The sequence below is a fragment of the Phoxinus phoxinus genome, assembly GCF_949152265.1.
Source record: "Phoxinus phoxinus genome assembly, chromosome: 13".
Lineage (NCBI taxonomy): Eukaryota > Metazoa > Chordata > Actinopteri > Cypriniformes > Leuciscidae > Phoxinus > Phoxinus phoxinus.
The window spans coordinates 30724322-30736658 of NC_136888.1; the positions used below are offsets into that span (position 1 = coordinate 30724322).

Below are 12337 nucleotides of genomic sequence, written 5' to 3' on the forward strand. Positions count from 1 at the left end.
CCTTTAGACGCTGCATACTCCTTTTCATATAGTTAGTCCACAATGGAGCAGTATATAGCGGTGTGATGTAGGTTCTAAACAAAGAGAACTTCAGAGTCAGAACACATAAAACTTCCTTATGAGCATATTGGCTTGAGTCATCCGTCCAGTCATTAGAAATAAAGTTAACGCGTTAATAACTAGGGATGTCCCGATCAGGTTTTTTTTGCCCTCGAGTCCGAGTCATTTGATTTTGATACTTTTATAATACATAAAAAAATAAAGAAGAGCGAAAAAACAGATCCAGGATGTTCCTTATTATTTATTTAATTCACCTTATTTTACCAAACAGAGCACTTCTGTGAGGTAGCTTGAACAATCAAGTAATAAATAACAAATTCTTCACTTTTGGTGATGTCAACAAAGTGATGTCATGCCACACACACGCGTTGCTGTTTCTGTGTGAAGTCAAAAGGGTCTAACTCTGTGCCACCGCATAACTATATAATAGATGTGTTAAAAAATAATGAGAATATATAAATATATATCCGAGTCCTGATCGGGAGGTAACGTCCGATTCCGATCGAGTCTGAAACCACGTGATCGGGCCCGATTTCCGATCACATGATCGGATCTGGACAAAATCATATTATTGGTAACGGCACTAATTTTAACGCGCGATTAACGCAGCGCATATTTTTTGTTTGACCCGTGGCTCAACCCCTAGTTGGAGAAATGGAGATACACAGAGTTCTGCCAACTTAGAGATATTGCAGACCCCTTTAGCGATTTTTTTCCCTTCAAAAAAGCACCCAAACCTTAGGTACTGCTCTCCCCGCACGTGTGAGCACCTCTCTCTCTCTCTCGGCAGAGAGGAGCAGTGCTTTAATTCAGTTAAACACAGATATTATGTTGCTTCTCTAATTTTACATGCAAGTATAGCTGAAATCACAGCACAGATATTGTCTTTATCTTATGTGTATTTGATTTCATCAGACGACGGCTCGATTATCAGGTTTGTTGTGCAGATTAACATCTTGGAAGGGAGAGCTGGTTATGTCTTAATTGGTCGCGTTTTAGTCACTATTTCATATTCACTCCGTTGTTTGACAACAGAAACAGTAAAATATACCAATGAAAACCGTTTTATTGAGAATTTAGCTTCATCAACATGGGCACAGAGAGAGACAAACTAATGTAATAATAAATGTACATTTAGCATTTTCAGAAGAGCTGCCCTGTCATGCAAAAATCTAAACATGTTTGTTTTAGTAAATTGCTCCGTGCAAAGAAAGAAAAGTAATGGGAACCTGGTATTTCTTTGTTGTTTCTTCATGCGTCCAATAGACATGAACAAGTTATTTGAAAAACATCTATGACCTTTGAAACATGTCTCGTCTTCATGCTCTATGTTGACTATGGTTTCAATAATAAACATACATTTGCATAAAGCATCCATATTTATCCATGCCCATAATGATTAGAGCATTACAAAATTGAAAAGTCATGATTTAAGGTACATTTAGAACGAATAAAAAAAAAAAAGTGTGATTAGTTGCGATTAATCACGAGTTAACTCATGGCAATCATGCGATTAATCACGATTTGACAGCCCTAGAAAAAAAATAATTTCGCTTCCAGTGTAGACAGTGTTAGGAGACATTGAGTATTGAGAAGTATTGAGATGCATTTTCTTTCTTTTTTTAAGTTAAACTAACTTAAGCCCCACATTTTTTTAAATGCTTGTAATGCACAAAACTCTGCAAAAGACACGAGTGCAGAAGTCAAACGTGTTCATCTAAACCCATTTTTGTTTACAAAGAAAAAGCAGCACGGTGGAACGGAAAAACCTGTTCTGTGTGAACGGCGTTTTATTTTTAATGCGTTTTAGACGTTCATTTACACAGCGTTTTGGAGGCCTGAAAACAAACTTTTGAAAATGGGTTTCAAAGTGCAAGTTTTGGAAAATGATACTGTTTATAATCTCTATGTAAACTACAAAAACGTGAATTTGTGAAAACGGTGGCGTCATGCACATGCGTATTATGGGTTCAGTCAATAGGCGTAGAGTTTTTCTTTACAAAGTGACCACCAACGCCAACTACTGGCCTGGCAGCAGAACAACATTTTTAAACGTTTACGGGGATCCGTGGGGGAAAAAATTCAGCTTTTATCATCATTGTTGTGTAAACGTACCATTAATGCAGAGATCTATTCTGACATCTAGTCTCAACTTTGTCTACAAACTACGCTTTCTGTGCTGTTAGACAAGCTATCCCATAAAACACAAATCTTTATATACAGATGAAACTCGAAAAATTACTTCACTCATTTCAGTAATTCAACTTAAAAGGTGAAACTAATATATTATATAGACTCATTAGATGCAAAGTGAGATATTTCAAGCCTTTATTTGTTATAATATTGATGATTATGGCTTATAGCTTATGAAAACCCCAAATTCAAAATTAGAACATTGTGAAAAGGTTTTCATAAGCTGTAAACCCTATAGGCTAATCATCAAAATTATAACAAATAAAGGCTTGAAATAGCTCACTTTGCATGTAATGAGTCTATATAATATATTAGATTCACCTTTTAAGTTGAATTACTGAAATGAATTAACTTTTCCACAATATTCTAATTAAATTTTTAGAGTTTCACCTGTACACACCAAGTGTATAATTTGTTATCACCATGTTAAATTACTTCGATATGAATTGCATTAATCAGGGAGACCTTTACAGTACATCTGAGATCCTTTAGGTTGATCATGTCTTCCTTTCAGAGTTTGAATGATAGTGATTGTAAGGCTATCTCAGTGAGTTGGCGAGATCCATCTCCCCACAGCTATCAGTCACAGAGGAAAGACAACATTACAAAAGGTGCATTTTCGCCTTCTCAAAAAGCTCAGTCAGTCTAATGAGAACAATGAACAGAGAGAGAGGAGGACTGGAGGCTCAGATCTGCCTGTGCCCAGATCAATAATACCCTCTTTCAGCCTCGGCTCTGTGTGTGCCAGCAGCCAATGCCAGGCCACCCCGATGAATCAGGCCAGCAGAAAGTTGGTAGGTTGATCTTTTCCTCTTTTTTTAAGGAATATATGCTACAATAGGCCTGTTTGGTTCATGCACAGAAGGTTTCAAATTCTATGAATCAAACAAAACACTCCAAGAACAGCAAATATTTCATCATACCACCTGATTCATTTTGTACTCCGTGTAATACAAGATTGATAACTTTACATAAAAAACAAAAACCACTCAACCACAAAAGTCACTTCAAAAGTGAAGTGATTAACTTCCAAAATCATTATTTACTACAGTCTTGCTATCATCCACTCACTGATCTCTATATAGCCTATAGATTACTGATATTATATCATCTTTAAAGGGGTCATGACATGGTTTTTTTATTTTTATTATTATGTTCCCTTAGGTGCAATTATAGTATTACTATAGTTTTTTTTACAAAAAAACTTTTAAAATGTAGTGATTTATGACCTTTTCCCACCCTGTTTCTCATCCTCTGATTCAAACAGTCTGTTTGGGGGGTGTTTCCCCTTTAAGAGTTCAGTGTTAACACCCACTGTTATGATTGGCTAATGTCAGTACCTGTGCATCAATTATTAACGCCCCCAGCCAGAACATTTGCGGATTCGGCGCAACTGTTTATTAGCGGGTGATGCATGCGAAGCGATGGCTCTTGCAATGATAAAACCTTATATGTTTGAGCCGGAATCAGAGGAAAATGAACCATCACCACAACAACGAAGACTGGATCAGCTCGTGTCCACATGGAAAGTGAAACTATTTTGAATTAATAAAAAAAAATTAACCCGAGACACTTGAAAACGGATTATTGTTGCATAATTATCATATAGCTTAATTTGCTAACAGTTTAACATTATTTAACTAATCACATGTAGGCCTACTAGAAAGGCGACATATTTTCAAGATTCTCTTATACAAATCTGTTTATATTAGCCATGGTAAAAAGTAAGTTTGCGTCGTCGTTGTTGAGCCCAGAATAGTCGGCACGGACTTATCTTTGAGCAACAGTTTTCTGGCAAAGCCAAGCATCATATTGGGATTTTTTCCTCAAAACAGTCATCCTTAAATGTATAGAACAAACGCTTAAACTAACACTGCCGTGACTGGGACGTCCGCAAAAAATAAAGTGCATCCATTTTTCCCTGACGACTGGATCTTTCAGCGTATTTAAAAAGTAGTTTAAAGTTTTAAATACATTACTTACAGTTTGCGGCGTCGATGTTGAGCCCAGAATAGTCGGCACGGACTTATCTTTGAGCAACAGTTTTCTGGCAAAGCTCAAAACAGTCATCCTTCAAATGTACAGAACAAACGCTTAAACTAACACTGTCGTGACTGAGACGTCCGCAAAAAATAAAGTGCATCCATTTTTCCCTGACGACTGGATCCTTCGCAGCGTATTCAAAGATGTTGTTTGTCCACAGCCAGGAACAGCACATCTGCGGCATCGTAATTTCCCTGTACACAGACCCACTCGCTGTCCGTCGACTGAACACTTGTGAGGCGCGCAGCGCGCGGGCGCGACAACGATACGAAATGAGCGTAGTTGCCTTGCGCTTAAAGCGTAGCTGTCTTGGGCTGGAGGCGGTCATATGCAAACGCTGGTACGTCACTTCGTACCGTGACGTCACTTCTTACCATGGATCCAGAACGAGCTGTATTTAGAGCTTGATTAAATAAATGATTCGTTTATAATGGGGAGGACGTCTTAAGCTATGAAACTTGCAGGACGTTTAAATGGTACAAAGACCTCTTATATACCAAAAGATCAAGGCAAATTTGGTTTCTCATGTCATGACCCCTTTAAATCAACATGCCACTTCTGATGTTGGAAACTTGTGCATCATGAATTCAGAGTTTATTCACCTGGTCATTCACATACTCCGAACTCGCAATTATGATATTTCCGACTCCACTTGAAGGGCATATTAATCATTATTACCAGTCAAATATGACCCTGACATGACCGCTTTCATGAGAATAATATTATTCTCATGAAAGCGGTCATGTCAGGGTCATATTTGACTATAAAATTATATTCTTCATAAAGACAAATAAATAAATGAAAACTGTAGTAGCACTGAGAATTAGGCTCTATCTTAAAATGTAATGCTTGAAAAGACCCTTTTTATTTTGTTCTACAAAAGTTGCATAATGTGAATTTTAAAGCTGCTGTTTTTAAAAACACAAGTTGCCGAATAAAGACTCCGACAACCATGAGGATGTGAAACCATGTTACAAAACAAAACATGAAACTCGCTTCAAGTAATGTTAATAACCACAGACTAATTTATTCAAATCAAAAACCACTATTAAAAAAAAAACGGAAAAAAAATCATGTTTGCAAACCTGTATAACGCCTGCAGACATGTTGGCCTACAAACTGGAGACTGAAAGGTTGAGATGTGCTGCGATCTTGTTACTCAACTGACCTTCCCAGCATATTATAACTAGCGGCGTCCAATGCACAATAACATCACAAATGTTAACCTATAGACGCCTTTTGCGCCGACTTCACAGTTACGTCACGACGCTAACTGGTTGCAAAACAGAGTGAAAACTGGAGGCGGCCAATACAAACCAGTACAGATTCGACTACATAATGAGCTTAAATTACTATTATTATTATTATTATTATTATTATTAAATGTCATCTTGTTGTGGGGTTCTAGAATCAACAGAGTACAGGCTCCAATTTTACATTTTATCACACAATGTTTTCTAAATTATTGTGATTATTTGTGAATCATCTATGATTGTTGTTTTGATTGATTGGGGCTAGACTTTATGAAGAACCTGGTAAGAAAGGGTAATCAAATACATAGTTATATAGCCTACGTGGCCATTCAGCACATAGTTATAGGCATCTGAAGATGTATATGCCCTCAGTTTCTCTTTACGCTCAGTTTCTCTATCGGGTCAAAAAGTCAGGCTTCTCAACCGGAGGTAGCGTTAAAGTTAATCCTGGCGTTATCGTCCATCCATTGACTGAGCGTGTACGGGTCGGCCAATCTGGTTCCATCCGTTAAAATTAACTTTTGCAAATAACAATCGCGGTCCTGGGGCCTCATTTATAACCGTTGCGTACGCACAAAACAGGCCCTGAAAGAGGCGTACGCCATTTCCGACGCATAACTTGTGATTTATAAAAACAAACTTGACGGGAAAATGTGCGCACCTGCACGCAAACTCTGACCCATGCGTACGAACGTTTTGGAGACGGAGCAGTTTGGCGACACCGATGGTGAGCTGGAGTTAAATGTCTTTTTGGTCACTTTTAGACAGAAAATCAAAATAAAATGATACATTTACATAAATATAATACAAATATAATTTCACTCACCAAGCCTATCACTTGAAGCAAATATCCACACCTTAAATGTCCGCGCCAGCAAGCGCGTTGGGCCATTCTAATTTTCTAATTAATAGAGTTAAAATACATGACATTTACTGAAAAGTAAAAAAAATATATATATATTCAATAAATAGCCTATAAATATTTGTTGTGGATGCAATGCTTTTGAACACTTTTCCTTTGGCATGCTTTGTTTTAATGTTTTAACTACAGAGATAATTGCTTATCATGATAATAGCAGATTGTGCAAACATAATGCACAACAAGGTCTATCTGTTTCCATAAAAAAATATAAATCAATTAAAAAGACTATTTGGCCAGTGGAAAAGATTGAGAAAAACTTTCTCTGAAATTTATTTAACACTAGGCTATTTGATTTATTTATTCAAAAACAAGGCATAGGCTACTAAATTATTTTTATTAATGTAATGTGACGGCACATCGGTATTTCATATTTTCCTAATGTCTTGTACCGTTAAACATGTTATCACGTGGATGAATAATCATATGCAAATGATATGCAGATGAGGATATGCATAGTAAAACTAGACGTTGTAAGCTCCATATATGGTTATTTCGGGGAGGAGACGCATGTGCGCACAATCTTCCGCTGAGTGGGATTTATAAAGTGAATCCTGCGTAGGTTCTGGCGTACGCACGCTTTTATAAGTCTGAATATTTTTTTGCGCTCGCCATTTTTGGCTTTTGGGCGCACGTACACTTTTAGTAAGGATCCTACGCACAGTTTTATAAATGAGGCCCCTGGACAGTGAGTGACCTTGCGCATTAAGATAAAATTGGATTTTCTCCAGTCATTGTTAAAAAACAAGCTAACAAAACTGGCAAACTAACGCTAGTGAAACGACCAGAGGGATCGTTCTGCCACCAACTAAACTCCGCCCCCACAAAAAAACATCATGTTTACTAACTGAAAAGGGGTCTATTAAAACATTTCTGTCACATTATTACAGGCATTATTTTCATATGTTGTTTTATATTATTTTATTTTGCCGTGTGCAATTGTAAAAATTTGTATGTTTAATGTTACCTATGCTTTTGTCAATGTTAAGATTATTTTTAATACAATATTGCAGGCTTTCTTCAGGTCACTTTATTAAAAGCAAAACAAACAGACAAATGTTTACTTTCACGAGCCGTCACGTCACGTATTTGCTAGCTTGCAGCGGCTATCTTTTAAAGAGATAGTTCACCCAAAATTTTTAATTCTGTCATCATTTACTCACCCTCATGTCATTCCAAACCTGTAAGACTTTCATTCATCTTCAGAACAGATCTGAAAATCTGAGAGATTTGTCCCTCCATAAACAGTTGCGCAACTACCACTTTGATGCTTCAAAGCGTTCATAAAGAGATCGTAAAACTAATCCGTATGAATAGAGCAATTTAATCCAAATTTTCTGAAGAGACTCAACCGCTTTATATGCTGAAAATATTTAATTTAGCCTTTAATTCACATACAGGTGAAACTCAAAAAATTTTAATATCGTGCAAAAGGTCATTTATTTCAGTAATTCAACTTAAAGGTGAAACTAATATATTATATAGACTCATTACATGCAAAGTAAATATTTCAAGCCTTTATTTTATATATTATAATGTTGATGATTATGGCTTACAGCTTATGAAAACCCCACATTCAAAATCAGAATATTACAAGAAATAAATTTTAAAAAAGGATTTTAAATACAGAAATGTCAGCCCTCTGAAAAGTATAATCATGCACATGTACTCAGTACTTGGTTTGGGCACCTTTTGCATGAATTACTGCCTCAATGCTAGTGCTGTGTTGAAAAAATCGATTCACCAATTCTAAATCGATTTTCATATTAATTTCTAAAGATCGATCCGTAACTCAGAGGATCGATTTAATAACAGGCCTACATTTTCCCCATAAACACACTGAGACACGGCGACCGGCGGCGCTGCTAATGCGGTTTCTCTGAATCCACTTGTTGACAAGAAAGGAGGAATGAATCGTTCACATAGCGCGTTTTTTGCGCGTGCAAATTCGTTTTCCAGGCGCGCCTCTGTTCATGGTTGCATAGCAACGGCAGACGCAAAGGGAAAGCACACGCTTGTTGAGAGGAGAAAGCGGTGCAAACTCGTGCAAACTGCGCTCTCCATGATGACGAGGAAGTATCATCAAATAATTAATTGATTTCTAGCCCTTGCCTTAGCTTTACTACTAGATATATTCATTGAGATGAGAAATAAAAAGCCGCCCTGTACAGCTATGATCAGCTGTTCGGCGGCGGCCCAGCTTTCCATGTTGTTACGGAAAGGCCGTAACAGGCTTGTTTTTGTCACATGACCTGTTGAGATGCATTGAAGTGCTTCTCACTGAATTTGCACGCGCATAAAACGCGATATGTGAACGGCCCCTAAAGTGGTATCGTGTGCGGTTCGTTGTATCTAGTTTAAAAGGCCTTTTAAATATGAACGCAGTTTTGGATTAAATAAAAGGACAGTTAATTAAGTCAAATAAAACACGTTTTATCTCCTGTTTTGTTGGTAACACTACATTAAGACACCATTCATTAACATTAATGCCTTATCTAACATCAATACATTGAGTGAACAATACATTTTACAACATTAATGTATGTTTGTGAATGTTATTTAATACAAATACTTGATTGTTCATGAACAGTTAAAACTTTTAATTTTAAAAATATAAGATCGGATCAGATCGGATCGAATCGAATCGAATAATGATAATCGATTCAAGATCTTGAGAATCGGAATCGAATCGATTCTTGAAATTTGAATCGATACCCAGCACTACTCAATGCAGCCAAATAAATGAACTTTTGCACGATTTTTTGAGTTTCACTTGTATAAACACTTACCAGTGGACATAAACAGGAGCTCAATCGTGCTGCGTAACACGAGAATGAACCTCATTGGTTCTCACACCTAAAGCAAACATGCTTGAGCTTCTGTTCACCACAACTGATATGTGAGTTGATGAGTGTTTATATGTGAATAAAAGCCAATCTGTTCATCATATAAAAATGATTGTGTCTCTAGAAGATTCATATGGATTAGTTTTACGATCTCTTGATGAACTTTTTGAAGCGTCAAAGTTTAGCTGGCAATGGAGAGACAGAAAGCGCTCAGATTTAATAAAAAAATTTGATGACAATTTTATTTTTGGGTGAACTAACCCTTTAAAGTAAGCCTCCAACCGCAGCGTCTTCTGGGATTTCTAACGGTTTGATTCTCTAAAGTCTGCATTCGATGCATTCCCGGTATCAAGAACACATCCGGGTACTTGCGTTCTTGAATATTGGAATTGAACAGATGATAACGTAGTACAAGAAAACAAAGACGCAAGATTGCTTATGAATACATATTGAGAAACGGCCTCAATAATATAATTGAAATGCTTAGTTTTATGATCAAAACTGTCGAAGCGTTTTTTTATTGTGAGGGGTAAAACATATAATGCAATACAATGATTATTGAGAGATGTACACAAATTTCATGTCATTTAATAATCCAATTTTAAAATAAATGTTTCCCCCCCAAAAAAGTGAAGTACCGGTATGGATAATCAAGTAAATCTATCCAAGTTGCTTCAGTCCAGTAAGTGTTCATATCTTGAAATATTACTAACAAAATAAAAGTTATTCTTACATTTAGTTTATTAAAAAAACTAAAGATTTCAAAGCAAAAGCTGAACCACAACCTAAAGGGGATCGTTTTAAAAAAATACTAAAATATGTTTTTCTTCCTAAAAGTATAAACTATCAACCGTTGTGTACAACAGGTTTTTCAGCAAAGTTGAGATCGTGTTGATAATTTAGAGGCCTTAGGAATGTGCTTATTAAATGATACAGTAGGCTTTAGGTATAAAATCCCTTTTCAGTTACACTAACCACACAATATTTTATAGTACACCTGACATCCTTGAAGTTTCACATCGTTTTATGATGCGACACATCCAGATCAACACACAGAGCATCTTCCACTGAACTAATAATGCAGACATCCATCATATGCAGTACTCCAGGACTGGTTTGAAACCCCCTGCTCTAGAAGATCACTGAACATTTGTGATTTACAACCAGCAGAGCTAGGAGGGGGTATTGTAAAACAGAGACAGGCTCTTTGCTCAGTCACAGACGAGGAGGAGGAGGGGGGGGACCAATAACTTTAGTGGGCTGCTTCCGAATTCCTCCACCGCCCTTCATCTCGTTATGACTTCCCGTACAGATGATGAACGAGCACCATGAGAAAGTCCCATCAAGACCCGAACACTGGGGCTTACAATAAGTGTCTGGGATTAAACCAACTCCCAGCCAAACCATCCACGATGGAGTAAAATGCACATCATAGTCAATAATTGTGTTTCTACGTCATCGACCAGATCACTTTAGATGGCGGCTTTCGTGCATAAAAATAATAATGGCCTAAATGCGTTTATTTATCTGGCTCCCGTAAGCTTTAGACAGCGCTCGTTAGACCGCACGTGTTTCATTTGTGCAGTAACGTGAGCGCGTGAATTTTAAGAGCTGGGAGGTCTCGCGCACTGCACACCAATATCAAGTGTGTAAACAAACTATTTCCGTACTCTCTAAAAACGCGGTTATCCACTAAATAGCGGCTGAAAAATATGCCAGAGAGTTTCTGAAGAGCCCTGTTGTGAGAGTGTCTACGGCAAGTGAAAGTATGTAACTTGGAAACAGCAAATAATACAGATAAAGTCGGGTGAACTCGTCAATATTGGACTCATTATGAGGAGGAAAAAAAGCTGCGCGTATGGACTCACCCCAAAACCACCAGTTCGCCGTACTTCACTGGCTCTTTGGTGGGCGCACAGTGCTCCTCTTGACCCGTTGAAAACATGAGGCTTTTCAAACAACACAGCGCCCCTCACTAAATTACACGATCAATCCAGCGACGAAACGGGAAAAGACTTCAAAGGGCGCTTCTAACTGCCATATTACCCATTTACCTGCCCCCAATCTTGCGTTGTACTTTTCTGAGGAAAGATACTCAATGAAATCGTACATCCGACAGAAATTTTAAAATTAAAGCCTTGAGTCTTGGAGACATTTCATCATAGGAACAGCGAATAACTTAATGCTTCCATCCGCTGAAAGAAAAACAGTACTCGTAGGGGGTGGACCGTACCATTCACTTATAACGACTTTACGCGGGGGAGAGTGGGAAGGAACTTTCCAACGATTAAAGTGAATATTTTAACAGAGTCATCGTCGATCAGTGTATGCTTACATACTTTTGAGGCCTGTGTTCTGTGTGTATAAACTGTTATGGAAGGTTTGATCCTGAAATATTTCAACTTTTAATATAAAAAAATGCGCCCCCTGTAACGGCACAATCCAACACAACGGCGGTCTGAGGCGGCACCTTCAATTATGTAAACAAAGACTGAAAGTTAGACATATTTAAAGTGGTACACTAAATTTTGAGCAGTTTTTTATTTTAACCTCATCCAGTTTTATGCACTACGTAAATAATAATAAAAACAACAATTATAATAATGTATTTTCCATAATAATTATGTCAATTTGAAAAAAAAATACATTTTTATTTTTTAAGTGTCACTCCTAATAACAGTAACCTGCATATCACTAATCAAATAAATGTGTTTCCATGTTCTGATTTAAAACAATCTCCAGAACACTGTAAAAAAAGTTGCTGCCTTAATTTTTTAAGTACAATATAAATTGGATGTTTAAGTTATTTCAACTTAAATTCGACTTGAAAAAATTAGTTGAATCTTGTATAACTTATGAAAACAATTAATAATTGCTTCAATTATTTTAAAGAGTTAAATCAATGTAAAAGCATATGCTGTCAAAACTTATTGATCATATTTTTTTTTACAGTGAATGAAGTGAATCATAAAGGGACAGTTCAACTAAAAATTAAAAATGTGTCACATTAAAGTTGTATGAAC

At 36.9% G+C, this 12337-nt stretch overlaps 1 protein-coding gene across 1 annotated transcript in view; it reads right to left on the reverse strand.

The window, feature by feature from the left end:
* peli2 (pellino E3 ubiquitin protein ligase family member 2) overlaps positions 1-11547 on the reverse strand; it is a 30167-nt gene extending 18620 nt beyond the window's left edge. The window contains exon 1 of the mRNA XM_079633377.1: positions 11183-11547. Coding sequence (XP_079489503.1) covers positions 11183-11259 — 77 coding nt within the window. The 5' untranslated portion in view covers positions 11260-11547. The remainder of the gene's footprint in view (positions 1-11182) is intronic.
* Positions 11548-12337: the final 790 nt, after the last annotated feature.